Genomic DNA, 22465 nt, shown 5'->3' on the forward strand with positions numbered 1-22465 from the left:
ATCAAAACGATTGGTTTGATTAAGATAAATTTAAGTGGAAAATTTACATAGTAGCAGTGCTTGATTTGGCTTTTAATCATGACTGTGAGACAGAAGAACTTATAGATGTATTTAGAAACATTTGTAGCTGGAATAAGAACCTGGAGATGATTTGCTGCTTGTTTACACAGTTAAGATCCAGCTAGTAAAAATACTTGGACAAAATGAAGTTGCCAAGTTCTACATTTTTTGTTCTTCCTGCTTGAGGTTGAAGGTCATACTGCTTCCTCTTGACTACTGTATGTTGACTCTTCCGCCATCAACTCTGAATCTTTTTTTTTTTTTTTTTTTTTTTTTTGTGGTACACGGGCCTCTCACTGTTGTGGCCTCTCCCGTTGTGGAGCACAGGCTCCGGACGCGCAGGCTCAGCGGCCATGGCTCACGGGCCCAGTCGCTCCGCGGCATGTGGGATTTCCCCAGACTGGGGCACGAACCCGTGTCCCCTGCATCGGCAGACGGACTCTCAACCACTGCGCCACCAGGGAAGCCCTCAACTCTGAATCTTTAAGTTGTGTTATATCTTATTGCTCTGGAAGAGGCTTGCCTTCGCAATCAGCCAAACCAAAGTGGAGGGTCAGTAGCACTATATTCCTGCTGCTGAACTATAGATGACATTCTCTTAGCTGCTTCCCTGTAATAACAGTGATGAGCATTAGCTAGTTGCAGAAGTAATCACTAGTGCAGAATTTTCAAACTAGATCACAATTTGGAGTTAAAGAACTCACTGTCACAACTTGAATTCCTTTCACATCTCTCTTGCCTTCCTGAGGGGGAGGGTGTGGGTAAATTGTGCTAATAATCAGGATCCCAAAGCTTAAGTAGCTCAATAGTTCTCTGGTTCAGCCAGTTCAGAGATTAACAGATACAGTAAATGGGTAAGGAAACTGCATGGCCGTGGCGTAGGAACACTGAGGGCACTCTATAGCACTGTTAAATGAGCCCTCTGCCTGATATTTCCAGTTTCTTTGATGAGGGAGTATCCTAACCAGCCAACCTGTGAAGGCTGGCTGTGTACCAGAGCAGGAGCTCTTAACCTAGAGTCCGCAGATCCCTGTTGGATACATGGATGAACTTCAGGGAAGCCCATGAACTTCCTGAAAATTCATGCAGTTTTGTATCTACTATGCATTTTTTTGAGGAGAGGGTTTGTGACTTTTCATCAAAGTCTCAAAGGTGTTCCATGGTCAGAATGACTAAAAATATTGTTACTGTCTCTCTTAGGAGGAAGGAAGCAAAGAAGTCATCTAAAAGTTGTTCAGGACCCCAATTCCAACATGGCGGGAGGAGGGCATTCCCGACACCACCAAGCAATTCTCAGATACCAGCTGGATGTCCTATAATTCAACTCAATTCTGAAGCTATCTACCTGGAAATAGCTTTAGATTCCACAAATTAAGGGCTCAGTTCCACAGATCACCCTCCACTTCAGATACCAGGTTGTTAACCTGGGCTTCTGATCTACCAGCTAGAGCTGCTCACAGGACACAGAAACATTTTACTTGCTAGATCACTGGTTTATTAAAGGATATTACTCAAGAACAACCAGGTATCAGAGATGCATAGGGCAAGGTATAGGGAAAGGATGCTGAGCTTCTGTGCTCTCTCCAGGCATACCACTCTCCAGATATATATGAGAAATATATTTTGATCATCTGAATGACCAAATGTATATGTCTTATAAAGCACAATATTGCAGCATCAGAAAAAAAAAGTATATCTAACTTGAAAATAATGTCATTTCCAAGACAGAAGGATTTTCCTAGAAAGTTCGTTTGAATCTTGAGACCAGTACCAAACAGGAAATGAGTAATTGGCAGCTTCCCTAGGATCAGAAATGAGTAATAATGTTTGCCCATGTAGGGGCTACTGTGCCTGTTTTTGCTGTGTATTACGTTGAGTTATTAATTGCAGCAGTTTGGAAACAGTCATTGATATGGAGGCTGGTATTATCATATACTTTGACTTAAGTTTGTGCTCAATGGCTATATGAGTTCTGGTAGGGTAATGAAATCAAAAAGGCTAAGATACATCAGTAGTTTGAAATACTGTTTCACTTGAATCAAATCTTAGGTGTTTTAAAATAACTGTAAGCGGGCTTCCCTGGTGGCACAGTAGTTGAGAGTCTGCCTGCCGATGCGGGGGATGCGGGTTCGTGTCCCGGTCCGGGAAGATCCCACATGCTGCGGAGCGGCTGGGCCCGTGAGCCATGGCCACTGAGCCTGCGTGTCCAGAGCCTGTGCTCCGCAACAGGAGAGGCCACAACAGTGAGAGGCCCATGTACCGCAAAAAAAAAAAAAGTGTGATCCTATGTTTTAAACTTCTTGTATAATCTTTCTATGTCTCTAAGTAGGATATTATTTTTGCATAATGTAAACACAAGCATTTTTTAAAAGTATCAGGAAACTTGAAAATGTAGAAACTGAATGCTCCTGCCAGAAACACGTCTGTCTGTCTGTCTCAGACTCCCTCTGTCTCTTTTTAATAGCTTAATGCTCTAGTATAAATGACAGCTGGGAAATAGTGAAAAGAAAATGTCTACTTAGGAATCACTGTGTGTTCTAAGTTTCTTCAAGTGCATGTGGAATCCTTTGAGTACCTTCTACTCAGGTACTTAGGTCTGAGTGACTCCAAGAACTTTTAGGAAATGATTTGGGAATTGAAGCCGTCTACTGCAGTGGTTAGTCATTACACATTTAACCTGGCGAGAGAGGTTTCTTTGGATCAGTATAGAACAATGATTTTCAAACACGATATGCCACACAGTTGTAAAGTATCATATGGTTAATAATAATGATATTTTGAAGTTTGTGATTTTTGTTTTTTCTAAATTAAAGGGGATTCAATGTTATCCCTGTAATAACGTCACTTGCCCTCACATTTCCTTCTAGTTTCTTGAGTAAGCTAAAAGAAAGGGGAATTTGGAGCCTACACCAAAGACTACTTGTAATCAGCCTCTTATTTATGCATCAGCAAGTAAATTGGGCAAACAGTACTTGTCTCCCCTTATTGATCAAATCTCTTGAATGTTAGAGCTTTAAAAAACTTGAAAACCACTAATCTAAAGATAAAAGAGCAGCATAACAATGATAAGACCTAGGTACAAAGTATGGCTCTGTCTTTTATTTGTATGACTTTGGGTATGTTATTTAAACTGTTTATACCAGTTTCCTTATTCATTTTTATGGTAATAGGGTATTTGTGAGGATTAGATAATAAACATAAAATAGGATTTAGCACAGTACATGGCAAATGATAATTGTTAAGTAATATTATTTGTTCATATTAATAATAAAATTCAGTAGATCCAAATTACAAAGGCCTTTCCACAAAGACCTTTCCGTGAGCTAGAGAGGAGAACTCTGAGTTTTATTTCCTAACAACACAGACCTTAGAGTACCTAGGTAGTAATTTATGCTGCCAGGAACTGCTAAATAAGGTCTTCAAGGAATCTCTATACTGCTGTTTGGGGCTCTGAAGACCACCTAGACTTTCTCTACTCATCTCTCTAAAGTTTAAAGTTTTGGACTCCAGACACAAAAATATCAGAAAGGTTCCTTTGCTCTTTGCTAATTATAGACTTAATGGCTCTTCTGCCTCTGTGGTTCAGACCCTCCTGGGTTGTGGAGACCATTGTTTGGGTCTTTCTCCCTCTTTTCCACTATGCTTTTCTTCATCTCCATTGACTGTCTTGCTTTCCCCACAGAGGTCCATAAATTGAAAGGTTAGTTGAATACAACTGCTTCAAATGTAGACAGCTAGATTTTCCCATCAAATTTATCATCTCAGTTATTATTTCTCCTTGAATTAAAGGAGCCTTATTATGTCTCCACATGAGACTTCTGGAATCACTTCCTGGAATCCCTTCAGGCTCTGGGGTTGTAGAATGACAGCATATCTCATGCTGGAAGCGCTTCAGCCAGTTTGCTCATTGACCAAAAGTTTGCTACTCCCCTAGTTCAGATAGGGTGGGCTGAACAGACCTCTTTGATTTGTAAAGCTGGTGCAGTGTTTTCAGATTCCATTGAATATGGGGGAAATTGTATATAAAACAGTTTCTTCTGAGGGCTATAATTGGATTTTAAGGGCTGCGTCGTACACTTTTATGTTCAAATGGAATCAGATGTGTGGGAATACATTGCTTTGTGATTCAAAGTCGTTGAACCTCTTCCCAAGAAAAATCTCCTATATCCTAACTACCAAATGTTCCTTTTCACCCAGACAAAACAAAGCTCTTGCTGTTGAGGGAGCAGGTGCAAACAACTGTGCTTTTTTAGAGTGAACATAGGTAAGGGATTAGATGTCATCATGAGCTTGTGTCTTGAAGGGTCCACATTATCTGCAGCACTTCCAGTTCCACCCAAGGATCCCATGGATCTAAGTGGAGAAGAAGATGCTCTACAGTCTCTAGAGCTGACCCCAAACAGCAGAATGTGGCCAGGCCTTACCACTTTTCTAATCAAAGTTTTGAAGCCCAAGTATCTTGGGAGCTCTTTGACTGACAAACAGCATCCTCTCCTAGAAGCAGGATGTCAAGACAGATGCTCCTGGAGCCTAACTAGTCTAGCCACCCTGCTGTGGGGATAGCCCTTCTCCATTGCTAGACAAGGATAGAATCAGAGAATTCTAGGCCTCTTTCTTGCTGGATCTTAGCAGGAGTGGAGCTATAAGGGAGACTACAGTGGTTTGGCCTCTTTAGACAATGAGATGGGCAGACAAGCCAGCTCCCTTCTAGGTATCAGGGCCAAGTCTCTGTCTGCTTCTTGCCGATAGGGACAGGCAGGCTTGGTGGTAGAAAACAAAATAGGCCTTTTGGCTGTCCTGGATTAGGTAAAGGAATTTCCCGTAGATTCAGTTAGTTAACTCGAGTTTTGCATTGGGTTTTGGGGGCCAACCCCTAGTAGTAAAATCTTATTTGTTTTATTTTCTTTGCATATTTTTATCTAAGGACCTTGCAAGAGGAGTGGGTAGTCAAAGGCAGGAATTGGAAATTACTAGATATCTTGGGTCTTCTTGACCAAGCACCATATTTATTACACTTTAACATCCCATACCATGATTACATCCACCATGTTTAGGATCAGAGAGGCCCTGGCTAGAAAGTCTTCATTCATTCTACTTAAAATCCTACGTTTTAGAAGTTCAATAATATTACCTCCCCAAAATAATGATTGGCAAAATAAAATCAAAAGATTAGAAGTGCTACACTTGGGCTTCCCTGGTGGCGCAGTGGTTGAGAGTCCGCCTGCCAATTCGGGGGACACGGGTTCGTGTCCCGGTCTGGGGGGATCCCACGTGCCGCGGAGCGGCTGGGCCCGTGGGCCATGGCCGCTGGGCCTGCGTGTCCGGAGCCTGTGCTCCGCAACGGGAGAAGCCACAGCGGTGAGATGCCCGCGTACCACAAAAAAAAAAAAAAAAAGATTAGAAGCTAAACTCCTTTGTGTAATATATTAATTCATTTACTGTCATCTTGACCAAAGTTGGCTGTTTAACGATATGACAGGGTCAGCAGGGACTCGTAGGACCTCATTTCATGGTACACACTTTAAATGAAGTTAATAATATCCATGTCAGTCATCTCCATACCTATCAAGAAGGGCTGAGTCTCCACTCCTCTCCAAACATTTTTAAGAACCTGCCCCCTTTTTTCTGATCCAGCTTCAGTTGGCTGCCCTCCTCCCCGGCAAGCCTGGGCCCAGTGGGAGTGCCTATTTTACAAGTAATAGTTTTGTTTTTGTTTTGTTTTTCATTTCATTTTAGCACACACATCCTTAGATCAGAAATCATTTTCTTCCTCAGGCATCAAGTGACCAGATCTCATGGTTCAGCTCATGCCAGGGCTGCTTAATTAAGAAAGTTCTTCTGTGAAGTCTACGTGCTTAGAACACATTATGTACTTTGTACTTTGATAATATTAATTCTTAGTATTCATTTTTCCAACCTTCAGAAAAGAACCTGACCTTCAGGGATGGGTCAAGAATTCTCATTTGAACACTCCACAGGTTACTTCAAGAGGTCAGTTAAAATACTTGCACATTTTTACTTTCAGTCAATAGGAAACAAAAATGAGCAATGGAGCAAATAACTGCTTTCTATCTAAAAACTCACAGGGTGGACACCCAATACCTTCCACCTTTATAGATTGCTTATTTACCCAACAGTTATTTCACTGGAAACATTTTGTAAATTGAGTAAATAGACATTTGGCCTGTAGCATCAGAATACCTTACTCTGAGCTCTAGATCTTAGTTAAATAACAACTGTTAAACAAATAGCGTTGGGAGAGATGGGGCTCTTAGGATAACTGTTAGTAATTTGTCCATAATTGTGAACTAGTTTAGTCTGATTAGTTTCTTAACCCCTAGAGGAGATTAACTGAATGGAAATATTTTGGGAGAGTAGTAGAGGAAGAGCTAGTGATTATTCTATGAGGAACAGAGTTAAGGCTTTGAGCATCTGCATGGTCAAAGAAGGGGAAGTACTAAGAGTAGAAGGGCTACTGGGAAAGGAATGTGAAGCCACAAAGACTATTTTAGAGGGAGCTTCCCTTGGTTCAGCCCGAAATATTGGCTTCAATTAGTTAAAAAATAAAATGAAACCTTCCTAACTCTGAAAGCCACCATGTATTATGAATGCCGTGGTGACATATTCTGTTTTCTCAGAAAGTAGTTCTCAACGTTTTTCATATTCAGGTACATACTTACTTGGAAATAAGTCTGCAGTATAGCATCTTTAGGATCCGGAGTTGTTTGCAGCCCATCTGAAGGTTCACAAGCATTTGGTCAGTAAGCAGGATACAGCTGGAAACATCCAAAATGTGCAGGTAATGGCATTTTGCCGATAACGTCTCCAATGCTGAGTCAGTGATCTAAACACACAGCCAACGTAACTCTGATGATTCCAACAAACTCCATCTCAGGGAAGAATAGTGTATTGGTCAGTTTGGGCTGCTATGACGAAATACCACGGACTGGATGGTTTCAATCGCATACATTTATTTCCCACAGCTCTAGAGGCTGAGGAGTCCAAGATCACGTTACCCACAGGTTCAGTGTCGGGTGAGGGCCCTCTTCCTGGTTTGCGGACGGCTGCCTTCTGGCTGTAGCCTCACGTGGCCGAGAGTGCGCCCTAGTTTCTTCCGGTTCTTCAGGGACACTGATTCCATCATGGGGGCTCTGCCCTTGCGGCCTCGGTCTAACCCTAATTAGCCCCCAAAGCCCCTCCTCCCAAGACTGTCACATCAGGGATGAGGGTTTCAACATAGGGAGTTTGGAAGGACGTAAACACTCAGTCCATAACAAATAGAATCACAACCCTTGCAGATTCCCTTTAACTAGCGTGTCACGTGATGAGCCTGTATAACTCAAGTTAGTGATTTAAGTCTGTTTCCAGAACAGTAAGATGTCTGTTTCAAGTGGCACTAATAGAATGTGTGATCTTGCTGTTAGTTTCATTGTAGAGTTGTCTGTTTGGCATTGGAAACGTCATCAAAATTTCCCTACTAATACCTGTCACACCAATATGAGCAATTTATGAAATGCTGCAATAATGGGATTTAACTTTAAACTTGAAATCCACTGTAAGGCATCATCAGTTGGAGAAACATAAGTTTAATGACATCACACGTTACAAAACTAGAAAATATAGATATCCACTGAAGTTAACCTGCAGACAGGATCAGATTGCTGTGAGAAGGGATCTGGGCATCGCTGATGATGTGTGTATGGAGTAATTGGCTCTGGAAAGGGACAAGTAGGTAAGACAGATGTTTGTAGGCAGCAGGGGAGAGAAGAGTAGAAGCCACAGAGACTGCATGAATCTCACTCTGAGAATTTCTGTTCAGGGTTCCAGTATCTTGAGAGTTTGCCCAGACGTTCCGCAGAGGTAATTCAACTCCACTTCTTGGATTACTTCACTTACTCAAGGTTTAGCTTTTGAATTTATAGCTGAACTGGGACTTGCTGCAAAATCAACTAGATTACTCTCCCCAAAGGAATTTTTTTCCAACTGGATTTAATTTCTTATTTTAAATGTTTGAACATTCTAAAAAACATGCCATGAGGCTAAGCTCTTGTTTTTAACATAAAATTGAGAGAATTATGCCAAAAAACCCTTCAGTTTGAAATGTATACTTTTTTTTTTTTTGCGGTATGCGGGCCTCTCACTGTTGTGGCCTCTCCCATTGCGGAGCACAGGCTTCGGACGCGCAGGCTCAGCGGCCATGGCTCATGGGCCCAGCCGCTCTGCGGCATGTGGGATCTTCCCAGACCGGGGCACGAACCCGTGTCCCCTGCATCAGCAGGCGGACTCTCAACCACTGCACCACCAGGGAAGCCCGAAATGTATACTTTCTATGTTTCGAAAAATAGATGTCATTATCTAAGCATGCCCTGTTTCCAGAACTTGCTCAGAACCAAGGTTTAACATTGCATCTGATTCTCACAAAAATGCTTCAGACATTCTTGCTATTCTTTGTGGGTCTCTGAGGATCTGATGTCACTGGGGGCGGGGGTTAACTCTCAGAATTGTAGAGAAAAGGAAAGACAATGAGATGATGGAAAAATCCTGGATAGGTAGAGCTCAGAATACTAGGTTTTATTGATACTGTGAGAACTGAAAAGGAGCCCAACATTTCCTGTAGATCAGAATCCCAAATGTTCAGTGACTGAGGTGATGTTTTGGGGACTTATGGGAGCTGGAAACTGGAGGTGAAGATGACTGGCCATGCTCTTAACTCCCAGATACATGGTCTTGATCTCAGTCCTACTGAGCAGAGATTATGTTGTTCTCATTTTAGTGCTGGGTGGGATGAGGTCACAGTACTACTCACTGACCTTGGTGGTGAGCTGGTTGAAGGGACCTTCCAGGAGATGGACAAGATGGCCATTCAAGATTGACCCATGGGCTTTTGGGAAACCTAGCCTAGAATGATGAGCCAGACACTAATGTGTTTCATGGCTCATCAGAAGCAATGGAACTGAAATATATTAGGACCACAGCCTTATGATTTCTGAGGCTGTGAGGAGTGTTCACATTGGCCCAACTTATGGTCACTACATCTTCTGAATCAGGATACTCATTTCACCTGCATAGATGGTAAAGCTAAATCCTTCTCCCTTACATTGAGGTTCTGAAATAACTACTCTCCTTCCTTTTTCTCAGCGTAGATCTTCAGTGTAGGTATTCATTTTATAATATCTCACTTGTGTGATATCCTCCTTAGTTTCTAGGCTGCAAGGCAGTATCCACCGCACGATTTATAGAAGGAACTCTCAGTTTTTCCTTACCAAAAAAAAACCAAAGTGAAATGAAACAACAACAAAAAATTCCCTGCCTCAATTCCTGTTCTCATTGGAGTCTTTCCTTTTCTCATTCTCCTACTTTCCTCCCTTATTAGTGGAGCCTCTTAAAAGCCCAGTCGACATCTGTGCCTGCTTTACAGCCAAGGCAGTTCCCAGTGAGCCATGTGTTACCCATGTGTCCGTGTGCAGTGGAAGCAAGGACCCTGCGAACCATGACTGCTCAAGCTGCAGAGGGTTCATGGTCGGTGCTGCTAGTGTCCTGAGTTCCTTGACCCAGCTCACTTCTAGAAAAAGATGATGTTGACCGGAAAGGCATCTGGTTTCCCTAGTTCTAAACAAGTACACTACTGTACAAAGAGAATTTTACTGTGACTTTTTTAGATTAATGTCATGATTCACCATGTCTTTCCCACCACTGCCTCCTTTTCCTTATTGTGGCACAGTTAATGATGGAGGAATCAGGAGTTCCTAGCATCACTTTCTTAATCTACTCACCACCCAGACTAAACAACTGAGAAGCTGAATTTTTAGACTAGCTAGAATGAAGGCATCTTGAAAGTTCAGGTGTTGCTTTGGTAAACAGAAGCCCATCAGTGTGCACAAGAGAAGAGGACAAGGTTGTTAATAACCTTGCAATTTCTGAGGATTTTTTTAAAGTTTTTTTAGTTTTCTTCCCTCTGAGTATTTTACTTCCTCTAAGTTTTTCCTGTTAATTTGATTTGGTCTTTATCTTCCACTTTAGAGGCTTTTCTCTTAAGTCTAGTCTCTTATGTCCTAGATGTCTGCTCATGATTAATAGTGGAGAGCTAAAAGCTGATTGGAAGGTCTGAGTGCATGATAGGAGCCTTCTCTACATTAAACTTCAATGGTTTGGATGGGTTATTTGTTGGAAAATCCACGTATGTTAGTATTTTTCAATCTTTCATCTTTGGCTAGTCAGAGTCCCCAGAAAAGAGGCTTCCAATCTGCTGCCTGGAGGCAAAGATCTGGCAACCAAATTCTGAATGCTCTGTTGGAAGAGTGCTGAATGTCTCTGTGTTCAGCATTTAGTCACTTAATTCCCATTTTCACTTTTGTACCCAAGCTCTCAATTATACATGAGTCTCCCAGCTCGGCAACCTTCTGTTTTATTATCTAGAGAGCAGATAGTAGAAAGATTTCACTCCCCCGCTCCCAGAGGACATTTAGCAATATCTGGAGACATTTTTTATTGTTATGACTGGATGTGTGGGGGGCTAGGTGCTACTGACATATAGTGGATAGAGGACAAGGATGCTGTTAAACATCCTACAGTACACAGAAAAATCCCCCACTACAAAGAATGATCTTGTCCAAAATATCAATAATGCCAAGGCTGAGAAATCTGGCTGTAGGAAATATATCTCAAATCTGGTGAGAGTGGGGAGGGGCAGTTGCCCAGAGGTATGTAGAGGAGGAGATCTAGAGATCTGTCTACTTCTCAAGAACTTTTAACCCAGTCTTCCTTACTTTAGCCACCCTCTTAACCTAGTTCCAGAGGTACACAGTATTGCCAAGTTTGAAGATTATGGTGTAAATCCACTTTTTTCCCAGCTTTCTCTATGTTGTCTTAGGATTCAAAGCTATCTCTGGTATGCTGAATTAGTCCATCTATTTTCAAGTTTCCAAAATTTCGTTGCTCTTGTCTCCTCTACTGTTTTCCCTATCAAAGTGGCCCCTCACCCTTCTTCTGCAGTTTTGGTAGGGTTTCAAGAGGGAACAAAATTGTATGTGTATATTCAATCTGCCATATTAATCCATAACCAGAGATCTCTATTTCTTGACATGGGGATATATGCATAGTATATTAAGAGAAAAGAAAGTAGGTTACAATGTATTTTAGAAAGTATGATTCTGTTCTTTAAAAAAACAAGACAAAACACAAACCTGTAACTATTTATAATCTCTGTACATAGAAAAGAATTCTAGAAGAATAAGTATAAAATGCAACAGTGGTTGTGTCCTGGTTGGTGGTATGACTTTTGAATTTTTACTTTCTCCTTCACACTTTTATATGTAGTCCAAAGATTTTGCAATGAGTATATATTCCTTTCAGAGACAGATGTCAAGAAAAATTATCCAACACTTGAAAATAAGACAAAAGATGATTGCATATCCTTTCAGTGTCTTACTGGAACACTGTTTTAACAGGTCCAACTGAGAAATTCTGTAAGAAATTATGCTCTTGTTTGACATACTGTTTAGTATTGATTAGGGCCCAAACTCTGTTATATTTTTGCCCAGGAGAGATGCAAATTATTTTTGTCTGGTAGAAACTATAACTCCAAGGTTATGAATTTGTTACCTTGTAGGACATTAACCAATTTTGGATTTAACCTAACAATCATATTCCAACATTCTTTCTTCAGTTCCTATAAATACCCAGTTTGATCAAATGCTCTATGAACTGACTTTACCATTTTGCTGGTTCTCTCATTGAATTAAATAATATTTGACACATTTTTATATTTGTATAAGAGTTGTCTTTAACTTCTTGCAGATTCTACTTTGACACAAATGAAATCATAAAGCTATTTCCAATTTGGGGAAAGAAGAAAACTCTAATGAATACCTCAGACATGGCAAAGAAAACAAGTTCTCTGGTGAGTCCAACTGCTAATTGCTACCCTGCCTGGGTTCTTTGGCAATACTTCAATCTGATATGTCTGAGCTGACTCCTGCACATACCTTTGGACAGCCAGCAATGCTGAGAGATGTGAGATTAATACAATAAATGGCCAGTGCTTTAATAATCTCATCTGACAGCTGGGGGCAATAAGAGACATCCATATGTTCCAAGATCAGTGAGACTTTGCAGAATGCCTGCAAGAAATTCCAAAGTTAAAGGTTTTTTTTCTTTTTCTTTTTCTTAGTCTTTATTCAAATGTTGTGTACATCTATAGCCATCTTACCCATAGCAGTTTACCTAGTATGCATTTCAGTTTCTGAAATATAGATGTGTTACATTTTGTTGCAAACAAAAGCCATTATGTCCAGAATTTCTTTATAACAAAAGACACTCACACACCAATTAACAGTTCAGTAATATTCAAATTCCTGCTAACAGAATTTGGTTTTCCTGAGGTTAGTGCTAATGGAATTTTACCCATGTGGTTAGTAATTATTACAGTTATATTCAGTCCAATGAGTGGAGGAAAAGAAATCTGGAGGTGAGAATTGGAAGGCAAACACTCTGGGGTTGACAGTATAATATAATGGAAAAAGCACAGTCTTTGGAACCAGGCCAACCTGAGTTTTAATTTCATTCTACCACCTTATTTGCTTTGAAACCTTAGCAAGTCACTAATATTTCTGAGCCTCAGTGTCCTCTTCTTCAAATTAGGGAAAATATCTACCCTCCAGCATTGTTCTGAAATGCCAAAATGTTCATCTGAAATTTTTAGGGCTAGAAAAGATCTGGAAATCATGGAAATTCTTCCTTTATCTCAGTAGTTCTTAATTTTCATTCCTACTTTTCAGTAAAAACAAAAAACAAACAAACAAAAAACCTGAGTGATAAGAAGAATCCATGAGGAAATAATGGTCAAATTTTTATAGTTCAGCAGTTACACAAGAACAAAATGATCCGCAGAAGTAAACTAACAGTAACTGTAAAAATATCTTAAGTCAAGATGAGTAGAAATTGGAAACCATGACCAATTCAAGATAACATTAATACTAATAAGAAAAGTCCATCCCCCAAATTACAAGAATTACAACTATCAACATGTGCTCAGTCACTCTAAAGGTTTAGCCTCATTGTGAAGCAGCTCAAATTCTTAGAGTACTAAATTAGAGACTTCGGTATATGATAGTTTACCATTTTTAGTTATAGTTATCAGATTTTAGTAATCCTAGAGGATGACTAGTAAGGCATTCCTTATTTATATGTAAAACTGGATGTCTATCAGACATTTTCCTCTCAGACCTGAGGGAAGGACCTGGGCTGATGGATCAGTAATGGCCATCAGGATGACTCCAGAGGTAAAACCACCAGTGGGCTTCCCTCCCATTGAGTATGCCAATTTCCCCTTATTTTAGCCCTAAGGAAGACTGGAAAGAACTAGTCAGCCACCTGTTTTCTTTAGTAAGTTAATAGAAGAGGGAAGGTTTCCTGGAGGGGCAGTTTAGCACAGTAGATAAGACTAGGACGGTGGCATCAGATATAGTGGGTTTAGAAGCCTTGCTCTGCCACTATGGGTTACTGAAATTCACTGAGCCACAGTGTCTCTTTGGGTAAAGTGCCAATGATAACACCCATATCAAAGTTTAGTTGTGCAGATTATATGAAATAATATACGTACCTGATATGGTTCCTAGAACAAAGTAGATTCTCTAGCTAGCTATAAAATTGTATATACAGTGTTACTTGAGAGACAGTATAACATGCTTGGCATGTAGTAAGCACTCAGTAACTGTTAACTGTTATTGGGATTTGCATATGATACCAGTAATAATAAAGATGCACATTTATATTGTACTTCAGAGAAAACTAAAAGATATTGGTTATTTTACCCTAAATCATCCTTTTCTGACCACAGCAACCAACAGTGATTCCTCTTTCCTTTGACCTCATACAGAACTTGTCTTTTTCAACTGATTCAGCACTTATAGTACTTGACTCATTCCTGTTTTGTGGCAAATTTATATGGAGATTTGTTTCCTCTAGCAACTAAGTGATGTCAGAAATTGGAAGGAGCAGTTTGTCAGGAAATATTGAGGTCCCTGTCACTGGAGATAATCAAGCATAGCGGGCACAACTAGTGTGGTGCAGAGGGAAATCTAGCTTTAAAGGACTGGAATTGGTGGTCTTGAAGCTCAGCTCAGATTCAACAAGTTTTTCAACTAGAATGCAATAAGTCTCTCAGAGGTACTGTCTGGAGCCCTGCTAGTTTTTTATACCCCTTTCACAAGCATCATATTTAGAATACAGTAAGTTCTCAATAAATACTAATTGCTTGCTCAACCCTTTATGGGTATCTTCAAGGATATAAAGAATTGTTTTAATAATACAGGAATTCTTATGTTGCAAGGGGTAGGATAACATTGTTTCCTGCTTAGAGAATGGTTAGAGTTCAAGGAACCAGAGAAAATGTAAAGCAAGAAGGAATATTTAAACAATAAGAATAGTTTATTGAAAGATGAAACAAGCTTCAGAGGGAGATTCAAGGCTCTTGGTGTCTGCAGACCCTTTTCAGTAGCATCTGTCAATATCTTGGACTGCTTGAATCACTTCTGATTTAAGCCTTTTTTAAAGCTCTGATATTTTTTGAAGTTAAACTTTCTCAGAGGTTTTAAATTAAGAATAACTTATAAAAATGATTACAAGGTCTGTGATACATTCATGGTAGCATTCTCACTCATGGAAAATCTGAGGAACAAAGATGAGTCCAAGGCATTATGCTTGGCATAAATCAGGGCAGATCTGAGAAATAAGTCAGAACTTTTCCTCTCTTATAATGCATATTTTCCTTTAGAGACATGTAAGTCGTATTAAGTACTTAAGTCTGCAGGCATGTTTCAACATAATCATTCATGAATTTCCATTTCCCCCCTACTGATAAGATTATTATATGCTCTTCTGGCTACAGTGTTACAGAATCACACATATATCAGTGCTGTTGATTTTCTTTTCTCGGAAAATGTTAGACTGAGATTCTTAATCTTTTATAGTGAAAATGGAGAGAAAGTAAAAAATTACCAAGTTTGACTTCCATCCCATGTATCAACCAATTTTGCTGTGGGTTAACAATCTTGAAGACAACTTCCAAATCACTTAGTGAGTTGAATAATTTCTTCTCTGTATCTTATGAGCTGAGTCACAGTATGGGGGCTTAATGACTGCATTCCTAAGTTGGGTATGTAGAGGAAACTGAGTTTCACTAACATTTACTGACTGTCACAATAATGTGCTTCTCCCAAAATCCTGATTTAAACCACCTCGACAGGTGGCAGCTCCCAGTCTCAAAAAAGCTCACCTCATGGTGCATACTCATAACACCATCTCTTGACTATTTGCCTCATTACATTCTGATTAATTCTGCTACCAACTTCTGTTTGGGGGCGGGGTGGGGTTTCCTGTTGATAATTACAGAAAAATCTTGTGCTACCAAGAACCATTTTCTATAATGAAGACTATTTTGTGCTGCTTCAAAGGCTGAAATATGGGCTTCCCTGGTGGCACAGTGGTTGGGAGTCCGCCTGCCGGTGCTAGGGGACACGGGTTCATGCCCCGGTCCGGGAGGATCCCACATGCCATGGAGCGGCTGGGCCCGTGAGCCATGGCCGGTGAGCCTGTGTGTCCGGAGCCTGTGCTCCGCAACAGGAGAGGCCACGGCAGTGAGAGGCCCGCGTACAGCAGAAGAAAAAAAAAAAAGGCTGAAATACAACTTCCACAATTCTAAGTTATAAACTGAATTCATAACTACGGTATCTCAAATATCCTTTCTGACCACAACACTATGAGACTAGATATCAATTACAGGAAAAAAACCTGTAAAAAATATAAACATATGGAGGCTAAACAATACACTACTAAATAACCAAGAGATCACTGAAGAAATCAAAGAGGAAATCAAAAAATACCTAGAAACTAATGACAATGAAAACACGACGACCCAAAACCTATGGAATGCAGTAAAAGCAGTTCTAAAAAGGAAGTTTATAGCAATACAATCCTACCTCGAGAAACAAGAAACATCTTATGTAAACAACCAAACCTTACACCTAAAGCAATTAGAGAAGGAAGAACCAAAAAACCCCAAAGTTAGCAGACAGAAAGAAATCATAAAAATTAGATCAGAAATAAATGAAGAAGAAAAGAAGGAAACAGTAGCAAAGATCAATAAAACTAAAAGCTGGTTCTTTGAGAAGATAAACAAAATTGATAAACCATTAGCCAGACTCACCAAGATTTTTCTTGAGTCTTGGAGAAGACTCAAATTAATAGAATTAGAAATGAAAAAGGAGAAGTAACAACTGACACTGCAGAAGTACAAAGAATCATGAGAGATTACTACAAGCAACTATAGACCAATAAAATGGACAACCTGGAAGAAATGGACAAATTCTTAGAAATGCACAACCTTCTGAGACTGAACCAGGAAGGAATAGAAAGTATAAACTGACCAATCACAAGCACTGAAATTGAAACTGTGATTAAAAATCTTCCATCAAACAAAAGCCCAGGACCAGATGGCTTCAAGGTGAATTCTATGAAACATTTAGAGAAGAGCAAACACCTATCCTTCTCAGACTCTTCCAAAATATAACAGAGGGAAGAACACTCCCAAACTCATTCTATGAGGCCACCATCACCCTGATACCAAAACCAGACAAAGATGTCACAAAGAGATAAAACTACAAGCCAAAATCACTGATGAATGTAGATGCAAAAATCCTCAACAAAATACTAGCAAACAGAATCCAACAGCACATTAAAAGGATCGTATACCACGATCAAGTGGGCTTTATCCCAGGGATGCAAGGATTCTTCAATACATGCAAATCAATCAATGTGATACACCATATTAACAAATTGGAGGATAAAACCCATATGATCATCTCAATAGATGCAGAAAAAGCCTTCAACAAAATTCAACACTTTTTATGATAAAGTAGGCATAGAGGGAACTTACCTCAACATAATAAAGGCCATATATGACAAACCCATAGCCAATATGGTCCTCAATGGTGAAAAACTGAAACCATTTCCACTAAGATCAGGAACAAGACAAGGTTGCCCACTCTCACCACTGTTATTCAACATAGTTTTGGAAGTTTTAGCCACAGCAATCAGTGAAGACAAAAAAAGAAAAGGAATCCAAATCGGAAAAGAAGAAGTAAAACTGTCACTGTTTGCAGATGACATGATACTATACATGGAGAACCCTAAAGATGCTACCAGAAAACTACTAGAGCTAATCAATGAATTTGGTAAAGTAGCAGGATACAAAATTAATGCACAGAAATCTCTTCCATTCCTATACACTAATGATGAAAAATCTGAAAGAGAAATTAAGGAAACACTCCCATTTACTATTGCAACAAAAAGAATAAAATACCTAGGAATAAACTTACCTAAGGAGACAAAAGACCTGTATGCAGAAAACTGTAAGACACTGATGAAAGAAATTAAAGGTGATACAGACAGATGGAGAGATATACCATGTTCTTGGATTGGAAGAATCAACATTGTGAAAATGACTGTACTACCCAAAGTAATCTACAGATTCAATGCAATCCCTATCGAAGTACCAATGGCATTTTTCACAGAAAAAAATTTCACAATTTGTATGGAAATACAAAAGACCCTGAATAGCCAAATCGATCTGGAAAAAGAAAAACAGAGCCGGAGGAATCAGGCTCCCTGACTTCAGACTATACTACAAAGCTGAAGTAATCAAGACAGTATGGTACTGGCACAAAAACAGAAATATAGTTCAACGGAACAGGATAGAAACCCCAGAGATAACCCCATGCACCTATGTTCACCTTATGTTTGATAAAGGAGGCAAGAATGTACAATGGAGAAAAGACAGCCTCTTCAATAAGTGGTGCTGGGAAAACTGGACAGCTACATGTAAAAGGATGAAATTAGAACACTTCCTAACACCATACACAAAAATAAACTCAAAATGGATTAAAGACCTAAATGTAAGACCGGACACTATCAAACTCTTAGAGGAAAACATATGCAGAACAGTCTATGACATAAATCACAGCAAGATCCTTTTTGACCCACCTCCTAGAGAAATGGAAATAAAGACAAAAATAAACACATGGGACCTAATGAAACTTCAAACCTTTTGCACAGCAAAGGAAACCATAAACAAGAAGAAAAGACAACTCGCAGTATGGGAGAAAATATTTGCAAATGAAGCAACTGACAAAGGATTAATCTCCAAAATTTATAAGCAGCTCATGTAGCTCAATATCAAAAAAAAAACCCAATCCAAAAATGGGCAGAAGACGTAAATAGACATTTCTCCAAAGAAGATATACAGATTACCAACAGACACATGAAAGGATGCTCAACATCACTAATCACTAGAGAAATGCAAATCAAAACTACAATGAGGTATCACCTCACACTGGTCAGAATGGCCATCATCAAAAAGTCTACAAACAATAAATGCTGGAGAGGGTGTGGAGAAAAGGGAACCCTCTTGCAATGTTGGTGGGAATGTAAATTGATACAGCCACTGTGGAGAACGGTATGGAGGTTCCTTGAAAGACTAAAAATAGAACTACTTATGACCCAGCAATCCCACTACTGGGCAAAGACCCTGAGAAAACCATAATTCAAAAAGAGACATAGGGCCTCCCTGGTGGCGCAGTGGTTGAGAGTCCGCCTGCCGATGCAGGGGATACGGGTTCGTGCCCCGGTCCGGGAGGATCCCATATGCCGCGGAGCGGCTGGGCCCGTGAGCCATGGCCGCTGAGCCTGCGCATCCGGAGCCTGTGCTCCGCAACGGGAGAGGCCACAACAGTGAGAGGCCCGCATACCGCAAAAAAAAAAAAAAGAGACATGTACCACAGTGTTCATTGCCGGTCTATTTACAATAGCCAGGACATGGAAGTAACATAAGTGTCCATCGACAGAAGAATGGATAAAGAAGATGTGGCACATATATACAATGGAATATTACTCAGCCATAGAAAGAAATGAAATTGAGTTATTTGCAGTGAGGTGGATGGACCTAGATTCTGTCATACAGAGTGAAATAAGTTGGAAAGAGAAAACTAAATATCATATGCTAACCCATATATATGGAATCTAAAAAAAACAAATGGTTCTGAAGAACCTAGGGGCAGAACAGGAATAAAGACGCAGACGTAGAGGATGGACTTGAGGACACGCAGAGGAGGAAGTGTAAGAAGGGACGAAGTGAGAGAGTAGCACTGACATATAAACATTACCCGATGTAAAATAGATAGCTAGTGGGAAGCAGCCGCCTAGCACAGGGAGATCAGCTCAGTGCTTTGTGACCACCTAGAGGGGTGGGATAGGGATGGTGGGAGGGAGACGCAAGAGGGAGGCATTTTGGGAATATATGTATACGTATAGCTGACTCACTTTGTTATACAGCAGAAACTAACACACCATTGTAAAGCAGTTATACTCCAATAAGGATGTTAAAAGAAAAAAGGAAAAGAAAAAGAATGTATATATAAATTTATCACTGTCATATTGCTGTAAAACAGAAATTCACACAACATTGTAATTCAACTGTACTTCAATAAAATTTTTTTGTTTGTAAAAAAAAATTATTTCTTCTAAGAGCATATTCTGAATTTCCTTACCATAGGAAATAGAGCCTTGCCATTTACATAGATATTTAATTTTTAAAGTTAAAGTATAAACAAAAAGATAATTCTTTAACAAACTAATTTTATTTGTCTTGAATATTGACCATCATTTATTTGGTGTTAGCCCAGAAATAAATAATCTTATAACATCTCTATACACAATTTGGGCATAATAATTTATCCACACACATTGACATATTCAGGTAGTCTAACAACCACTAAGATGTGTACATATATTTAATTTACACACATGTACTAGACAATTAGTTATATACTTACATGTATTTACATGTAAATATATGTAATCTAACGTGCTAAAACTTGTAAATATTTAATTTGCACACATATACTACACATAGGTATACACTTACATACATACTTACAATGTAAACACACACAGGCATATTTTCAGTGCGTACATACATGTGTAAGTCCTTGTGGTGAGACATAACTAAACCTGATTTTCTCCTCTTTAGTGCTGTTTCTTAATCAACTACCTCAACATATGAAAACTGAAATAATAAAAGATTTTTGTCAATCTCCAAGATTTTCACTCTCAAATAACCTGCATAAAGAAAAATATGCACATTCATATGTATGGATATTGCATTAATGTATTTATAGCATACTTCATTCCCCAAAAAAGGGGATGAGAAATAAAAGCTAGATTAAGGGAATGTAAAAAGCAACTAGAGTAAATAATTTTATTTATTCCTTTGGTTCTACCCAAACAACTTAATAAGACAGGGCTTCCAATTTATTTGTATTGTAACATCCCAGTTAGACCAATTTTTTGCCAAACTTGACAGTCTTTTATTTAAATTCGCAAAATGCTCAAGGAAAAAGTTTCTTAAGAAACGCTCAATTATGACTGTATCAAACATTGCTTCCAAAATAAATGTGTCTTTCAAGAGCACCAAATAATTTTAGTTTAACATGATCGTTGAATGCCTAACGTTCTCAGAACAAAACTAAAGTTGGGGAAAGTAATTAAAACCAGATCCTAAAAAGTCAATACATCTGAGGCTCCAGACACTCAAACTGCATGTGCTGTGGTTTCCAGTAAAACTAAAATGAGGTAATTTTTTATTCCTATAATGTTCATGATTCGTGCAAAACCAAATCAGGGTAACAATGCTCATCTCCTCCTTTTTCTCATTAAATCATTATGTAGTTTTCAATGTTTTAAGCTAAAAAGAAAGTCTCCTATAGTTATCTTCTAAAGTAATAAGAAACAATGTCCTGGTAAATTTAGGATAACCTAAACATCTCAGTTTAACCACCTTAGGTTATTCTCTTCCCCCTCTCTTGTAAATCCAGATAAGGAATTGTGAAATTGGCTCAAGTGTCACTTTCACCTCCCCCTTCTTTGTTTCATCTCTTTTGGAACTTAAGTCATTGGGCTGGAGGAGGGAAGGAGGAGGAGGATTACCACATGCCCATAAGTGTGAACCTTGGAAACTTGGAAGAGGTAAAAGGAGGTTAAATGCCACGACACTCGAGTGTGCGCACACACACACACACACACACACACACACTCCAAAAGCAGAGAGGAGAAAAAGAGGGATGATGAGAAAGAGAAAAATTTTTTTTCATGAACTTGAATAGAACAGCTGATCTTATGCAACTAATAATTAAATAATTCTGTATTTCCATATGCTTGTATTCCCCCTGTTTTATTTTAGGTCACTGAAAATCAATACATACCAGTTTTTAAAAGGTTCCTTTTTTTTTTTTTTTTTTTTTTTTTGCAATACGTGGGCCTCTCACTGCTGTGGCCTCTCCCGTTGCGGAGCACAGGCTCCGGACGCGCAGGCTCAGCGGCCATGGCTCACTCACGGGCCCAGCCGCTCCGCGGCATGTGGGATCTTCCCGGACCGGAGCTCGAATCCACGTCCCCTGCATCGGCAGGCAGACTCTCAACCACTGCGCCACCAGGGAAGCCCCAAAAGTTTACATTTTTTAAAACTAGGCCAAACTCAGCTGTATGATCATATTCTTAGCATATGGGTAAACGCTTTAATCTAAAATCTCAGAGCACCTAAAAATAGTTTGATTTTTCAGGCTCCAAAGAATGTAAATAAAAAGGCCTGGAACCTGTAGACTCAAAGATAAATGGCAGAAAGCACTGGCTTCCTGATACGTAGCCTCAGACTTTGGTCAGCCCTCTCTCATCCAAAGAAGCATCTTAAAATTAATAAGTGATGGATATTAAGAGGCCATGTATGTCATCACCATGGTAGCTTTTAATACTTTTGAATGATTTGTAGTTGTTGATCAAATGTGACTGATCACCATATAAGAAATATAACCCAGTATTAGAAATGTTAACACTTAACCGTTTTATTTTAATAAACTTTATTCTATCACTTTGTCAGAGACCTTTTGAAAGCCTGACTAGATCATATTCATGGATAAAGTTTTAGGTAAATGCATGTTTAATCCTTAAATGAACTGCAGTAGGTAAACCATGGTTTAGCCTTACAGGAACCTCTTGACTTTTTCTTCTAGTGGGTTACATGCATTATAACCCCTTTTGTTATTGTAGAGTTACAATCTTGTCCTATATGCAAGTTGTTAGTCCTCTCTGGGATCTTTGTTTTGAAAGATAGTGTTTGTTCTTTTTAACTCTTTATACAATTGAATGTACTACTAGGTAGATTTCTTAGGAACCTGCTAGAACCTTTGGAACCAGGGTCTGAAACTGGGGGAAATTGACATTGCTTGACACTAATGCCTCTAAAAGGAGACTTCTTAATGGTGTTACATTTTCCTCTTAAGTACCAGTACATTGTCCA

The 22465-nt window shown here is 39.4% G+C and overlaps 1 protein-coding gene across 1 annotated transcript in view; it reads right to left on the reverse strand.

Moving 5' to 3' along the window:
• Positions 1-560: 560 nt before the first annotated feature.
• FBXL13 (F-box and leucine rich repeat protein 13) overlaps positions 561-22465 on the reverse strand; it is a gene marked incomplete at both ends in the record, with an annotated part of 192162 nt that continues 170257 nt past the window's right edge. Inside the window, 4 exon segments of the mRNA XM_081244099.1 lie at positions 561-594; positions 596-670; positions 6741-6904; positions 12045-12179. Of these exon segments, the coding sequence (XP_081100225.1) occupies positions 561-594; positions 596-670; positions 6741-6904; positions 12045-12179 (408 nt within the window).

The sequence above is a fragment of the Mesoplodon bidens genome, assembly GCF_964165515.1.
Source record: "Mesoplodon bidens genome assembly, chromosome: 9".
Taxonomy (NCBI): Eukaryota; Metazoa; Chordata; class Mammalia; order Artiodactyla; family Ziphiidae; genus Mesoplodon; species Mesoplodon bidens.